The sequence below is a fragment of the Pogoniulus pusillus genome, chromosome 5, assembly GCF_015220805.1.
Source record: "Pogoniulus pusillus isolate bPogPus1 chromosome 5, bPogPus1.pri, whole genome shotgun sequence".
Classification (NCBI taxonomy): domain Eukaryota; kingdom Metazoa; phylum Chordata; class Aves; order Piciformes; family Lybiidae; genus Pogoniulus; species Pogoniulus pusillus.
This window is the reverse complement of record NC_087268.1, coordinates 19,439,874-19,456,709: the sequence shown is the minus strand read 5'-3', so window position 1 is coordinate 19,456,709 and position 16,836 is coordinate 19,439,874. Positions and strand designations below refer to the sequence as shown.

The following is a 16,836-nucleotide window of genomic DNA, read 5'->3' as shown; positions in this document are numbered from 1 at the left end:
CTATTACGTTACTACTGTAGAAATCAGCCCCATCATGACAAATATTGAGGAAAGTGTTTGGATGGCATGTATTTATCCTGCAGCTTTGTGAGCTCGTCTGAAGCAGTTCTGGATGTGTCACATGTAGATGAACTACACAATAGAGGCAAGAGACATGTAAATTGTCTGTTGTTCAGGTGGGAGAGTTGGAACAGAACTGCAAGGTTCTCAAGAGGTAGAAGAAAGTGTGCAAGGCCAGCTTGGATGGGGCATTGCACGACCTGGTCTAATGGAAGGTGTCTCTGCCTGTGAATAAGGGGTTTGATCTAGATCTGTTTAAGGTTCCTTCCAACCCACCAACCCAAACTCTTCTATGATTCTGAGATTTATGCCAGTGTGGGTGTTCAGCCATAGAAAGTGTGACCACATAGGTATGTCCCATGTTTACAAAAGCAGAGAGCGTAATACAGGTTGTTGAGGAACAGATGTTGTTCAAGCTGTGTGTGCTGTATCTAGAGGTTATGAAGACTGGAGGATGCACTTACACAGGACAACATGAAACATACAGATAATGTGTAGTAAATAAAAGGGGTATGGGACAGAGAAAACTGAATAGGTGTGCCACAGAAACTGATAAATAAGTGGCGTTGGTGAATACATGTGTCATATTTATTGGTTGCCAGGAGTTATTAGGGAAACTAAGGAATGATGTAGGCCCAGCTGTGCACCAGGGATGTCAGACACAATGGTGTGTGGCAGGTGGTGTGTGGGTCTGGCATGGTGTGTCACATACCAACAGCAGCAACGACAGTTGCCGTAGCCCATGAGGGACAGGTTTCTGGCTACCTGTGCTGTAGCTGCTTATGGGTGGCAGTGAGACGGTTCCAGCACCTGTGAGCAGACAGTGAGGGGTAGGTTGGTGGGGTGCAGAACCTTAGAGAGCTCGGCATTGTGGTGGGAGACAGCCAGGCAGAGCTCTCTTATTTATGTGTTTTTTCGCCTGGGTCCCGGGCCGAAGTCTGTCATGGCGGGGTAGGGGAGCTTGACCAAACTCGTGGCGGGGGCAGGGGCGAGGCAGGAGGTCCTGCCCATTATATGCCTGCGTATGATTGCTGATACTCAGCCCCGTAACACTGGGGGCCCGAGTAGGCCCTAGCAGTCGTTTGATTCGGCACAGCCCGACCTCCCCTTTCCTCCTGAAGCCGGGCGCCCCGCCTTGCACCCCCTCCCCCAACCGGTGCCAGCCGCGCTTGGCCGTTCCCGCTGTCGCCGTTTAGTCAGGCGGCGGGAGCGAGCGCTGGAGGATACGGCAGAGCTGTGTCTGGAGCTTGGTCCACAGGGGGCGGGGGTCTCGGAGCAGGGAACAGCCGCGTTTCTAGTTCCAACCACGGGAGGAGGGACGCCGAGGAAGGGGAATACGGGGGTGGACGAGTGGAGCGTATGGTGGTGGTGTTCGCTCCGCTTTAGGACTGCGCTGCCGAACTACCGCCGCTGGCGGGGAGGAAGGGGCGAGTCTCCCTGGAACCTTCTTCGCTCTGCGACTTCCCTTCCAAAGGCCCGGTGCCGGAGCGTGGAAGGGGCGAAGTGGGAGAGCGCGCTGTGCCGGCGGGGTGCGACCACTCGCGGGGCTCCAGAGGCTTGGGCTTGGCAGTGCCCGGGGCTGGTGAGATGTCGCGCTGAGCGGCTGTGAGCCCGGGGGTGGGGTCCGCCGTGCCCGGGGTGTGTGTGGTGTGTGTGCGTGTGGGTGTTGAGACCGTCCTCTCAGCCGTTCCGCCCCGCTGTGCTCATGGTCCTTGTACATCCCTTGAGCGAGGAGCGGGGTCACAGCGCTCCGAGCTACCGGCGCTTTCCCGCCGCGCCCGCAGGGGCCGGACAGCCGAGACGTCCAGGTGGGTAGCAGCTGCGGCAGCTCGTTGTGCGCGGTAGGGTCGGGGGAGTGGTGGAGGGGCCTCGGCGCCAGCTTCTGGCGGGCGAGTGGCTGGCGAGTGGCTGTGCTCACGCTTCGCCGAGCCGTGCGATGCTGCGTGTTGATGGTGGGGGGTTGCTTCCCGCCTTGCGCACAGCAGGGTTTGGACGTCGCTGTCCTGTGTCCGAGCAGCTGCCGGAACAGGGTGATGAGCAGCTCCCAGGCTCTTGAATGTGGAAATCTGCGCTTGTTTGGGGCCCGTTTTTCCTATTTTGTGTGTGCCTGCGGTTTGAGCCAGAGCATCTTTACAATTGGGTTTCATCCCTTCTTTTGTTTTCTGATATTTAAAGACCTAAATTTCACATGGGTGACTTAGCTGTTTAGGAGCCAACCGGGTCTTCGTTTTCAAAGTGTGCGGCTGTTCATCTTTTTATTAACTCGCACCATTTAAGGAAGCATCCTCTAAACATGTTACTTCAGTTTTTTTTTTTTTTTTCTGTCACCGTTTATAAATGACTTTATTTTCTGTTGGAATGGGATCTAATGTGTAGGAATCGATGTTTCTGACCTGAAATATACTTTTTTTTTTTCAGTCTTCTCATTTTGAATTCTCAATGTTATCTTGGGGGAGGGGTTTAAAGACACAAATAAATAGGAATAGTTTTCCTGGGTTTTGAAACTTCCTTTATGTGTTCACATGTAAATACAGATTTATCTTTCCTTTGAACCCACATTGTTCAGTAAAGGAACAACCTGGTTCACCTTCTGTGTTCTTTTTTTTTTTTTTCTGGCTTTGTGCTGTAACAGATTTCTGTAAATTACTGAGTTGCACATTTCCCCTAATCGTGTGCATACCATCTTTTGGCGTTGCTCACTCTTATATGCTACCTCTCCTTCTATAGAGATTTAGTTCCTCTCTGTTGGATATCTTTGTGTGTTTTTTTAATATCTAATAAGAATATTTCTTTTTTTTCCTTCTTCCCCCCGCCCCTTCCCTAGGTGTTGCTGACTTCAGAGTCATTTAAGGGTTTATTTCTGAGGAAGCTGAAACACGAGGAGTGAGCCTGTTTTTCACAGAAAACGTCAGCTCTTCACCAATACTCTTTTTCTTCCTTTTCCCGTCCATCCTCCGCCTCAGTAAGGGGAGGACAATTGACAATTTGGGAATTATTTTAACAGTCGTCTACTCCCCCTTTTACCCCATAGCGCCTGTGGCATCTGCTGTACATTACCCGTTGTAGGATCAAGATAACATCATCATCATCCTCACCCTTCCGTAGTATCCTTCTCTCCCTTGGAGTGCAGTGCAGAAGAATTCATTGCCACCCTTTTTCTGGTTAATAAGAGAATCCTGAAAAAAGGGGTACCTGACAAGACACGTCATCTCATTCAGGGAGCCAGAACTGAAGCAGCGCTTGGCACGCTGAAGGAAACCACATCTTTGGTGTTTTTTTTTCATTTCGTCTCCCACTCCCTCCTTCCTCACCCAAATTTCTGGTAAGTCTTTTCAGCCCATTCATTCATCGCCCCTTCCCCCACTGCCGGCGCTGGGAGAGGCCATGCACACAGACAGAGCATGAGGTGGGGGAAGGGAGGAGGGAAAAGCTGGCTCTGTACATAGGGGTCGGGGAGGAGGGTGGGTAGAGATTGTTGTGCCGCACTGAGGGGGAACTTGGGCAGAGGTGGAAGAACCTCTGTTATCCGAAAAACGGCTGATGTGGGAGGAAATGCATGTTTTATTTTCACGGGCATATATGCACACAAACTGAAGGAGAATGAAAAAGATCAGTCTGTGCAAAGACCCAAGTAGAAGCATAGCTGGTGCTGACCCGTATGGGGCTAGTGTTTTAGAGACTGAGGAGGCCAGATTAATTCACTGGAGATCAAGAGCTAGGGTGTGTGAAGGAAGAATGTTATCACCTACTTGAAAGCATGTACACAGAGGAGGAAAGACTGGGGTGTGGATGTCTGCCTTTAGAGGCAGTTGTGCCTGGAAGTACTGCTGTTAGCATCTTTAACATCGCTTCGATAGCAGATGAAAGCTATCACGGGGACTGCATTTGCCCAGTCTGGGGTAGTACTAGGAATGAGTGGTAATGATTAATATATTCCTGTATGCTCTGACTGTGCGGTCTAGAAATCTCACAGGCAAAAGGAGGTGAATACTGTGATACACTTTCCAAGAGGGTGTGCTTGGGGTTCTCTTGACTGCAGTGACTTCAGTTCTACGATGCATGTGTGGAGGGTGGATAATAGTGCAGCAGCATTGGGCAGATTGCACTGCAGCTGCTCATGATGTTATATAAAATGCAGAGTCTTCAATTTAAAAAAAATGTGTAGTGATTGTCTTACATGAGAGTCTTAGGAAAAGCGATCTCTGGTAGGTAAGAGGAAATTTTCTTGTGGTTGTCCTTAAGCATGACTGTAACGCAGCAACATCAGGAATGAGTTGATTTATCTTGGATTTATTTTTGTAAAATCATTTTAACGAGTGGCTCAAGATGCCATTTTTTATCTCTGTACTTACCGCTCTGCATTATACTCATCATGCATATGTATTTTAATCGTGCTTTCTTTAGATATGGTCATCATTGTGGTGCTGTCTTTGCACGGAAAAAACGAGTTGTGCTTTATAGTTGAAGCTGCTGATAGCTGTTCTCAGACCAGTCTTCCCTATGATAGAAAGTTGTATTTCTGGCATGTTTCAAGTGCTACTCATTAAATTGTGACTGAGCCTTCCATGATGGTATATGATGCCTCATATAATTGGTCATATATCAAATGATCCCTCCTTAGCTATTTAACCAGTGTGCCAGTTTAAATTTACTTTATAATTCAGCTCTGCCTTGAGATACCCTAAAAGAGAAAACTTAATAGGCATCTACCAGCTGTTCTTTGGTTTTCGATGTCTTGAGGTGTGGCCTCTTAAACAGCATTCTAGAAACTGCTGTAGTGGTAGAGACAACTGCTTTATGCAAAGTGCGTACTCAGTTTCAAGCCTTAGCTAATTTACGATAAAAAGGAAAGCAGAATACCATTTCCAGTTTGGATAACTTCCAGCTTGTTCTGGAAAGAAGTATGAAGGGATATGCGTTAATGATAAGTGCAGAGGTGCAGTATTAGTTGTAGTGAGGTGTGTGCTGGGAACTATGGTTTTCCTACTCTATTTCCCATGGCTGTCAGCCTCTTTGCTGTTTCCTTCTCAATTCCATGAGATTTTTATAACCATTATCTGAGCTGTGGGAATTAAACATGCCTAGAGGTGTGCTAAAACTAGGATTAGGTTCTACCTGTCAATTAGCAACTGAAATCCTTGGACTTGTGTTAGCTGAGGAAGTGCTGTAACTGAGGCCAAGAGACTGAGCCAGGAAAGTTCTGGGAGGGGCTAACGGTGATAATTGTTCCAATAATCATTTCCCAGATTGCACTTTTGTCAGTGGGAGTGTGCTACAACATAAGATCACAACTCGAGTGGTTGAAATGGCTACATCACATTGATTCCTAATGCTGTCAAACGGCTGGGATTCCATTCACCCCACAGGGATGGAACAGCCTAGCCTTTCTGATTGATAAAGGCATTGAGTAGTTGCTGTCTGAATAGAAAGGATACAGAATGATATTTCTGCATGCTGCCTATCTTTTATGTCACACATTTGTCAATAATACATAAAGGAATTAGTATCTCCTAATAATGGATTTCTTGTTTCAGCACAGGGGAAAATGCATCATAATGAAAAAGAAAAAGGCTGGGTTCAGTTTTTCCTCCTTTTTGGGTGTGGAAGACAGGACAAAGAAGTAAATGGAGATGTAGATGAATCTCCTATTTCCTTTCTTCAAGGGAAGGAAGAACACTTCTCTGAGTGGTTCTCAGAGAAGATACGTAGATCTCTCTAGACAGCTGATCAGATTGCCCATGTCCCCTGCTATGTCAGTAGAGCATAGTCATGTATGATGGAAAGCAGGAAACGTGCATGGTAAAAGCTTTTGTTACAGTCAAAGTAGCTTGAGTTGGAAGGGGCTCTAAAGATATAGTTCCAACCTACCTGCCATGTGCAGGGACATCTTCCACTAGGTAAGGTTGGTCAGAGCGTCATCCAGCCTGGTCTTAAACTCTTTCAGTGATGAGGGGTCCACAATTTCCTTGGGCAACCCATTTCAGTGTCTCACCACCCTCATAGTAAAGAACATCTTTCTAATACCCAATCTAAATCTACTCTGCTCTGATTTGAAACCATTGCTCCTTTTCCTATCACAACATGCCCTTATAAAAAGTCCCTCTCCAGCTTTCTCTGTAGGTGCTCTTTAGGCACTGGAAAGCTACTATGAGGTCACAGAATCACAGAAAGTTTGGGGCTGGAAGTGACCTCAAAAGATCATCTAGTCCAACCCCCCTGCCAGAACCAGGATCACCTATACCAAATCACACTGGAATGCATCCAGGTTTGTCTTGAGTATATGTAGAAAGGGAGACTCCACAGACTCCCTGGGCAGCCTATTCCAGTGTTCTGTCACACTTGCTGCAAAAAAATGATGTTTACATGGAATTTCCTGTTCCTCAACTTCTATCCATTACCCCTTGTTGGGCATCACCAAGAAGAGCCTGACAGTCGCCCTTTACATAAACATTAATGACATCAGTTCTCCAAGCTAAAGTTCTCCCCAGAGCATCCTCTTCTCCAGTCTGAACAACCCCATCTCTCTTAGCCTGTCTTCACAGGAGAGGTACTTCAGCCCTATTAACATCTTTGTGGCCCTTCTCTCTACCTGATCCAGCAGGTAAATGTCCTTCCTGTATTGAAGACTGCAGGGCTGGACATAGTACTTTTAGGTGGGTTTTCACCAGAGCAGACAGGCAGAATTGCCTCTCTTCAACTGCTGGCCGCACTTCTTGTGATGTAGCGCAGGATGTTTGCCTTCTGGGCTGCAAGTATGCACTGGTGGCTCAAGTCCAGCTTTTCATCCAACAGTTTCCCAAGTCCACAGGTCCACTTGATCTCATCATCCCGTAGCCTCTGTATTGGTACTGAAGATTTTCCTACCCAGGTGCAAGGACCTTGCACTTTGCCTTCTTGAACCTAAAGCTAAAGGCATATTACAAATTCAATGAATCCAGGAAGAACTATTGTTTATGATGAGGAGGGGAGGAATGCTTTATGAATGCCAGAATAAAGCCTAGCTGAAGCAGTAGAGGGATGCCACAGCTCAAAGTTCAGGTGAGCATTCATAGAATCACAGAATTGTTTAGACTGGAAGTGACTTAAAAAAGTCATTTAGTCCAACCACCCTGCAGTAAGCAGGGACATCTCCAACTAGATCAGGTTACTCAGAGCACCATTGCTAAGAATCTGTTCCAGGCAATGTCTTTCTGGAGCAGATGAAACAGTGTCTGCTTGACTGGCAGTTAGATTTTTATCACAGAAAACATTGTTTTACTTTTTCCAGTCTGTTTATTATAGAGTGAAGCTTATGATGATTTTTTCCTTTAATTTCATAAATCTATTAAATAGTTATTGAAAGATTGCTCTGACAGTAGTGGTGTTTAGTGAAGCCTGCATTTTAACTGCTTGCCTTGAAGACAGTTAAATGTCTGCTCTTCCCATTACATATGCTAAACTTACTTTGCAGTAGGTAGTCTCATAGATTTGGAAGTATTTCATGCGCACCAAATATTGTCTAAGACCGTGTGCTTTACAGTTAAATGTTGAGTTGGTTTTCAGGGAATAATTCTGGAAATCACCTCCATCCCTGGAAAGATGATGGAACAGCTGTTATCAGAAGTAGTCAACATGGATTCACTAAGTGGAAGTCATGTCTGACTAGTCTGATGGCCTTGTATGAGTGTTTAACTGGATGGATAGATGAGAAAGACAACAGTGGAGTGCAGTCTAGAACACAGTTCCATCTAAATGTGAGGAAGAACTTAGTTATGTTGAGAGTGATGGAGCAGTGAACAGCCTGAGTCTCTGAGTCATTCAAAGGCTGCTTGGATGCTGTCCTGTGCCGTCTGCTCCAGGTGAGCCTCCTCTGGCTGAGGAGTTGGACTAGATGACCGCTGGAGGTCCCTTTCAATCCTTGTCATTCTCTGCTTCTATCTTACCCATGTTCTTGTGCATCTGACTGCAAGGCAAGCTTTCCCCCTACATGCCATTTTTTGGAGAATGTGAGAGAGATTGTTAGTATGTATGGGCTAATAGGGTAAATAACAGGTTTTGTTGTTCCCTAAGACTTCTTACACAGTCAAAATAGAGATTATAAGGAGAGGCTGAAATTGTTAAGTAGATTCTCATAAGCAGAATGTTAGTGTGAAAAAGATGTTTATCTACATGGAAAAAGCATGTGGTATTGGGCTGAAGGTCAGAGAACCATTAGTTGGGGTTACTAGTTTCATAATCTTTACCTTCAGACTTGAAGTTGTTACCTGCCTGCCTCCAGATGAGATGTGAGCCTTTATATACATGTGTGTGTATTTATAAAACTTTGATCATCTGGAAGAAAGGAGACACAGTATTAGGAGTGAGATGACTTCTTAAGGCATTTTAGTGTGCTTGCTGGTTTAATGTGCTAATTGACATACCTGGATGGCTCTTCATGATGATGCTTTAGCACCTTTCAAGAACAAAGTTTGGTCCTTTTCAAACTTTTGTAGATTTTCAAGAAAGTAAGTGTTGAAGTGAAAGTCAGAGATGCTGGCAAAGCCTGTGCAGATTCATGGGGGGTTGGAGATGGGGCCATGTAGAAAAGAGATTTTATAAAAATGGGTGTGATCCCTGAAGTGAAGATATCAAGGGTTGGTAACAAGCACAATGGGGAGAAGGCTGCTGGAAAGAAAATAACTTGTTTGTATCAGTGTTAAGAACTAGTCCTGAGAGGAAAAAAAAAACAGCCAACTGGAAACCTAAACCCAAAAAACCCCCAAATAGTCTGAAAATCTGTCATGGGTTCTTCCTCCCCCCCCCCTCCTTTTTTTTTGTTATTGTTTCAATTATGATAAAATCTGCCTATTTCTTTTCAGTTACTCAATGTCATGTAGCAGTGTTGTAAGATCAGCCATGCCAGCCTAGTAGGTAGAGCTGCTTCTGAAGAGAGAGGAGATAGGTGGGGCTGTTTGATCTCCCCAGTCATTCACGCAAACAGCAGAAATAAAGAAAAATTTTACAAGAAGCCTTCTGAACTGTGCTGTAGCAGTGTTGCTTCTGAAAAATGGAACTTGTCCCAGTTTTTAGGTGAGGTTGTTGTCCTAAGAAGTTTCCTGGAAACTGCCACATAGAGAAAGCCATTGTTGAGAGGGCCAGAGCTGGGGCAGGATCTGACAGTTGTTAGCTGTTTTAAGCCTAAGCTTCATCTTGCTCTCTTCACTTGCAGCTTCTTTGAAGAAGAAAAAAGGGGTTCTTTGAGATATCAAAAGATACCCTTTACATCTTCTTGTACCCATTTTCCTGCAGTGAGCAAATACTCCTTTTCTGCTTTACCTTCAGCATCTTGACTACTGTCAAGGGCCTGTGTGCATCCTACAGTTGCCTTTCTCTAGCTTCTGCTTTATTTCAGTTTGTTGTTATTGTGAAGAACTCTAAGTCCTTGACTTTATTATTGCGCATTTACCAAAGCAATGGAAAAAACCTCACAGTCTGTGGTTGTTGGTTCCAGGAGTAAAAATGTTCTCTTCTTGCTAAGAAAACGCTGTACTAGTAGAAAAAAAAAGTTTTAATTAATAATAATAATAAAAATCATCTTGCTCTTATTGTTGTAGGAAAAGAATCCTTTTGTCACAAGGCCTACTGTAGAAGCTAAAATGATTTGTAATACTAAATGGAAGCAGTTGTATACCTGTAGGTTTTTTACGCTTATGTTTGCTGACAGCTGGTCCTGTCACTAGGACTACCAGGCAAAACTTTTTCTATCACAGCTTCATTTTGCTTGAATTGCCTGCAAACTACAGTGGTGTAAAATATTTCCATCCCTTTATTTTAAAAAGAAAGTTTAAAATGTGTCATAGAAAATGACTCTTCTTTTACTCCAGAACGCTTTTTCCCTGCACCGTGCTGCTTCTTAGGGTTTTTTTTGAGTGTAAACGAATAGTCGTGTAATTCTTTAAGACTTCTAAAGTATTTTGGTATACAGTCAAAAAATCACAGTTGCCATAGAATGGTAGCGGTTGGAGTGGACCTCTAGTTTGTGTCCCTTGTCCTGTCACTGGAGTCCCCCTGAGAAGAGCATTGCTCCATCCTTTTCTTCTCCAGGCTTAAGAGCCCCAGGTCTCTCAGCCTTTCCTTGTAAGAAAGATGCTCCATTTCCCTCAGCATTTTAATGTCTCTCTGATGGACTCTCTCCAGTAGTTCCTTGTCCTTCTTGAAATTAAGAGACCAAAACTGGACTCAGTATTCCAGATGAAGCCTCTGAAGTGGAGTGTAGTACAGGAGGACATCCTCCATTAGCCTGCCGGCCACACTTTTCTGAGTGCATCCTGTGATGCCATTTGCCTTCTTGGCAATGACAGCACATTTCTGGCTAATGGTCATCCTGATGTCCACCAGGACTCCTACATCCTTGAAAAATAGTCCTAAGTTCCTCTGCATTCCAAGCAAAAAGAGTAGTACCTTCACAGAATCAGAATGTGAGGGACTGGAAGGCACCTCTAGAGATCGTGGAGTCCAACACTCCTGCCAAAGCAGGATCACATAGGGCAGGCTGCATGGGAACACATCCAGGCAGGTTTTGAAAGTCACCAAAGAAGGAGATTCTACAGCCTCTCTGTGCAGCCTGTTCCAATGCTCTGTCACCCTCACTATAAAGAAATGTCTACCTCTGTTGAGGTGGAACCTCCTGCGTTGTACCTTGCTGTGGTGATTCGTAACACCATTGAAATTCTTGATTTGAACTGATTTTTTTTCCAGATTTTATACTGAATTCATGAGTGCTGCTTATGTTTAAAAGTGATGCTTTAAAAAAACCATTGAAGGAAGAAAGGGCCAGTACTGAGGTTCAGACTGATTTTGCTTCATCTTGCATGTTATAATGTTTGGTATTAACATTCTATTCCATTGTTTTAGTGTGTTCTGGACATTTCTAAAGATGCTACACAGTATAGGCCTGAAAATATTCATATGAAAAGTGCTGTTCTAATGGATTTCTTTCTTCTGGACTGTTTTTTAACATAAAGAATTCAGCACTCTTATTTTCCATGTATGGTGGAGAGGGATACATCGACTCTCCCGTTTGTGTTCTAGGAGTACAGAGGAGAGATGCCAATTTATTTCCAACTGTAAGGAATTAGCCCAATCGTGATGCTGAAATTCTGGCCTTCAGGCATGGTCACTTAGAATATTTTCAGTACTTGTCACACCTCTTAGTAGTATTATGAAAGGGGCATGCTCTTATCAGTATGGAAAGTTATGTCAAATGTGTACTTCTTGTGGATTAAACTAAGCAGAGGACCAAGACCTGATTTTCAGAATTTGCGTCCAATTTTATGTAAATGGATTTGTTTCTGTCATTACTTGCTTTGCATTATTTTCCCACTAGGAGGTTGAAAGTTGCACTCATTGAAAAAGACTGACTTGTGCAGAGGGAGTAGGACTTGGTACAATGGGGAACATGGAGATAGAATCCTGTGTACTCTAACAGAGTCTCATCTTCTCCACCATCTAGAAATTCCATTGTAAGGAAACCTTGAACGTTGCAAGGCAAGTCCAAGATGTGCAGTTCAGTTGCTCCCAGACTCTGGTTCCTGACAGACCGTCGCATCAGAGAAGATTACCCTCAGCAGGAGATCCTGAGAGCACTGAAGGCCAAGTGCTGTGAAGAGGAGCTAGATTTCCGGGCCTTGCTGATGGATGAAGTGGTGCTGACCATTGAGGATGGAAATCTTGGTGAGAATGAGATAAGGCTGGGAATGTGCTAAGGGGTAGTTTGGAAAAAGGTTGTAAAATGGAGTATGTGTACTTCTTAGTAATTAATTCCATGTGTGTGAGACTGCCATACATCATCTAAATCATGTTGATATATGTCATATCAGGTGGTTTAGCATTTATTACGGTAAATATAATTGTTAATTTTGCTAATTTGCATTAGAACTGATTTTGGTTTTACTCTGTAGAATGGAGAGAAAGATTGCTTTGGTTTTTTAATTGCAGGATTAGGACTATAGGATCTCTGGATTAAGGAGAAACTGCAGAGTTTGACTTTAGCATAGATTCTTGAAGTTCATGGGTCACATTCTAAGCTTTGGGGGACTTCTTTATCCTGTTTCTGTTCCGACTTCAAGATAGCAAACACATTTAAATGAAACTAAAAGGAACTTTCAGTGGACAATACAAATTCTCTTGAGGCTACAGGTACTAATGTGACACAATTGAAGCATGCTGCTGTACAAATGTGTGATGACAAATATGCTTAAAAAAGATGGGAGCTGAAGAGCAAAGCTCATGCAGCAGAACAGCTTTGCCTATTACTAGAACTTAGACTTGTAAACTAGCTTCTAAGAGTTCTTGTATTTTTTTCTGTGTTGATTAAAAAGGAAATGCAAACATTAAAATATATTGGAAATGCTAAGTAAAAGGATTTTGTAGATAGTAAGCTTCTGTTACAGGAAGAATATTAGTACAAGTATCAAGCTGTGTAACACTTCTTAAAATAATGCTGTTTTCAACTTTTAGTTTGGATTTCTTATAGGAAGAAGGAGACTGCAGTATTGTTTTGTACCTTTACCTTTTCCATTCCTTTTTCCCATGCGTAAATCAGAAAAAAAGTAAATCACTGGAGATCCAGGGGAGAATAAAAATGTTTGAAGGTGTTTAGAGACTAGTTATCTGTGGGAAGAAAATTTAAAAGTACCCTTGCCCCTGAAGAACAGGCTGTCTGTGATCTCATACCTTGCTCCTTATTAGGGAGTCTGTAAAGGACGGGAATCTTACAACTCAGAATTTGTACCTTACTGTATCATGAATCATAGGACCATAGAACCATTTTGGTTGGAAAAGACCTTTAAGATCATTGAATCCAATCATTATCTAACTCTTCCCGGTCTGATGCTAAACCATGTCCCTCAGCACCACATTTCTGCTTCTTTGAAACCCTTTCAGAAATGAGGATTCAACTACTTCCCTGGGGAAACTTTTACAGTGGTTGAAGTGAGGAATTTTCTTTCAATATCAAACCTAAACCTCCCAAAGTGCGACCTGAGGCCATTTTCTCTCGTCTAACTTGTTTAGCCAACCTTACCCTTTCTTCCCTATCTTTCCATACTTTCAACTTTCCAATCTTCCAACTGTCCTGATCTTCCATGTTTATTTCCGATGCTCTCTAACAGAGTATGAGAAAAAAACCCAAGACCAAAGTTCACAACTATGTTACTGCTTCAGACCAAATCAGAAACAAAATCAGATTTTGCAAGATTAAAGGCTTATGCTGAGTAGTGACTGATACTTCAAACTGCAGATCCACACAGGAACCTCAAATGCCTAAACCAGCATGCAGGCTAGTTAAGAACTGATGACAGCATTATGCCATTTTATCCCTCACTTTGGGTGATCATTTAAAAATCATAGAACCATCTTGGTTGGAAAAGACCTTTAATACCATCAAGCCGACCATTCTCTAACTCTACCAAGTCTGGTGCTAAACAGTGTCTCCACATATCTGTGTCTTTTAAACACCTTCAGGGATGAGGATTTAACCACCTCCCTGGACAATCTGTTCCTGTGTTTTGAGACTCCTTTCAGGGAAGAAGTTTCTTCCAAGATCCAACCTAAACCTTCCATGTTGCAACTCGAGGCCACTTCCTCTTGTTTTATCCCTTGTTACTAGGAAGAAGAAACCAACTGCCACCTCACTACAGCTTCCTTTCTGGGAGTTGTAGAGAATCAGAAGGTCTCCCCTCAGCCTTCTTTTCTACACACTAAACAAGCCCACTTCCCTCAGCTGCTCCTCACAAGACTCATTCTCCAGATGTTTCCACCAGCTTTGCTGCCCCTCTTTTCACCCTCTCTAGCACCAATGTGTCCCTCTTGGAGTGAATCTCAAAACTCAGCTCAGTACTCAAGGTGTGTCCTTGCCAGTGCTGAGTCTGGGGTACAGTCATTTCCCCGGTTCTGCTGGACAAACCATTCCTCATACAGGGCATGATGATGCTTAAGATGCTGGTGGCTTTCTTGGCTACCTGAGCACATGCTGACTTTAGTTCGGCCAGCTGTCAATGAACACTCTCTGGTCTTCTTTCTCTTCTGGGCAACTTCCCAGACACTTTGTCCCAAGTCTGGAGTTGGTTGTAAGCCAAGTGTAAAATCTGACACTTGGTTTTGTTGAATTTATAGAGTTGGTGTTGATGCATCAATCTAGCCTGTCCAGTTCCCTCTGTAATTCTCAGTCAAGCTTAAAACAAATGTATGGGAAAACATGGTTTCTATAATGCCTGTATTACTAAATTTTTAGTTCCTTCTATTTCTGAAGTGTCTCTGATTTTTATCAAAGACATGAAATTCTGTAGGATGTCTTCAGGGCAACTTCTTTTCAAAAAGTTTGACCATCTTATTGCTGTGAGCACGTTGCCTTCTGTGAAGGCAGCCATGCTGGGCTGTAGCTGCAGCTTCTGACTTGTGTAACTAGGCTTTCAGCATTTCAGTGTGGGTTTTATTTTCTTGTGTTAATTTCTTCTTTCCTGTGTTCTGCTTGTTTATGAGGAACTAAGCATCAATTGTGGGCCTTTCTGCTGCTTTCCTTGTAACATCTAATGTTACATCTATTGCATGAAGAAAAGATAAAAGATAAAGTGTGCAAACTGTAGAAGTAATGCTGAGATGTATGTAGTAGAAGAATGAGAAAAATTAAGATTACTAGAATGCAAAAAAGGAAATGATTTTTTTGTACAAAGTGTTCATTCAAAGCTATGTAAATAAATTACATTTTGAAGAGGATTGAAAGGAAAGTGTTGAAATATTGCAGGTAGAAAATTCCTTTAAATAATCTGGACCACATTAATTGTGATTATTTAATTTATAGTGAGGGGAGGATGTGGGGTTTTTCTTGTTCTTTCTCTTGGAGAGAGAGCCAAAAAATCTTCCCTCTTAATTTTTCAATTTTCATTTTCGTAGTCCTTGTCCACATGTTTTGGTACTGATTTCTTATGGGTGATACAGAGCAAAAGTTTTGTTTCATTTTCCCTTGTTGATGTCCTCAGTTGACCTAAAAAAAAGATGTTCTGGAACAAAATTAAGAGGTTATGTGTTCTGTACACTTTCTGTTATCTACTCTTGTGTGAGTGGTCTATATGGAGTAAAATTTTATACAACGTAGAGGAGTTGATCAAGAGAATGTGTCTTCAGTGGATAATCTGCTGTTGGTTTCAGTTCTGCCATTGCTTTAGTTGAAAACTTACCTTACATTCTGATTGTAACACGTGGTATTGGAGGAAGCAATAGGTTTTCACATACGCTTGCAATTAGAATGTTTTTCTGTTCATTGTCATCTAGACAATATTCTAAGTGCGTTGTTAGAAGCACATTAACTTACAAAGTCAAGTTGGAAACTGGAGGATGTTTTACTCATGTAGGCAATACACTAAGTGAAACTTTGTGGACTTTGTCTGTAGATTTCAGAGACCAATAATTCAGTGTAGGACAATTATTTATCTTGAACATAGAGTGGAAAAGACACTTCCAAAGTTAGGAAAATGGAGCAGAATGCTGGCATATGGACATGTCGATGCAGATTATCACTGAAGTCTAGAGAAAAAGACAGATGCAGAAAATGTCTATGATTCTGAGACTCCTACAAAATGTCACAGAATTATAATATTTGCCTTCTATCTGATGTGGCCAGAGGAACAGGTGGGGTTGTTGCTGTCAGTGAACGCCAGCTCATGACATTACTCACCTGTACAGCAGAGCTGGGTTCCCAGTCAAGCTAACAGTGTAACCGCACCAGTTGATTCCTTTTCATCATAAGCTGAAGCTTGGAATAGTCCAGCATGTCAAGCATCTGCGAAGTTCCAGTGTTACTGACCACTTGATGAACTTGGATGCAGCTCAAGATCAGTTTAGGTATTTCAACACCTCATGAGTCCAGAGGTGACTGTAAATGCTAGTTAAGAGGTGGAGAATTGAAGATTTAAAGACCAGAAAGAAGTTTTAAAACTGATTTATGCTTCAACTGTTTTGGAAATAATTTTCAACAAATAGTTTTTGAAAATCGCTATAGTTTATGCCTTAAGTAAATGCCTGCTTACTCATGCTTATATGTTCCATTTTCCATGGCACACTGGCAGAAGTTCTCTGAAGAGTAGGGAAAAGCTGAGTTAGAACAAGTGGAGAAGTCCAGCTGCATGAAACTGTTATTTTTGCTTCTTGAACTAAAATGAGTGAAATAGTTAAGGAAATAGACGTGGACAACCTTGGAAATAGACATGGGCAAGAATACATGTATGGAAAAAGGTGGAGGGTGATACTGCAGCTATTCTGTCTTTAACCGTTCTTGTTAGTATCTTTGTCAGTGATCTGAAGGAGGGGATTGAGAGTATCCTCAGTAAGTTTGCAGATGGCACTACTTTAGAGGGAGTGTTGATTTGCTGGAGAGTAGGAAGGCAACTTGGGTTGCAACTAGCTGCATGTAGGGTACAGGCTTGGAGCAGAGTGGCTGGGAGACAGCAGAGAAATAGCTAGGGATGTTGATAAACAGCTGGGTGAACATGAACCAGCAGCGAGTCCAGGTGGATGAGAAGGCCACTAGCATGGCCTTATGAATAGTGTGACCAGCAGGGCCAGCTAAGTAATCATCCTCCTGGAAACAGCATGGGTGAGGACACACCTTGAGTACTGAGTTCAGTTTTTGGGATCCTTATTCCAGGAAAGACATGATGGTGCTAGAGAGGGTCCAAAGAAGGTCAGCAAAGCTTGTGAAAGATCTGGAGAACAGGTCTCGTGAGGAGCAGCTGAGGAAACTGGGGTTTTTATTGTGGAGAA

General features: G+C 43.1%; 1 protein-coding gene across 2 annotated transcripts in view; it reads left to right on the top strand.

The window, feature by feature from the left end:
- Positions 1-1,248: 1,248 nt before the first annotated feature.
- The window catches only part of RIMKLB (ribosomal modification protein rimK like family member B), a 64,003-nt gene continuing 48,415 nt past the window's right edge, over positions 1,249-16,836 (top strand). The window contains exons 1-4 of one of the 2 annotated variants that reach the window (XM_064143402.1): positions 1,249-1,868; positions 2,885-2,967; positions 3,092-3,382; positions 11,531-11,751. In XM_064143402.1, the coding sequence (XP_063999472.1) occupies positions 11,577-11,751 (175 nt within the window). In that variant the 5' untranslated portion in view covers positions 1,249-1,868; positions 2,885-2,967; positions 3,092-3,382; positions 11,531-11,576. Of the gene's footprint in view, positions 1,869-2,884; positions 3,383-11,530; positions 11,752-16,836 lie in introns of both variants that reach the window. The other variant, XM_064143401.1, reaches the window with a different exon arrangement.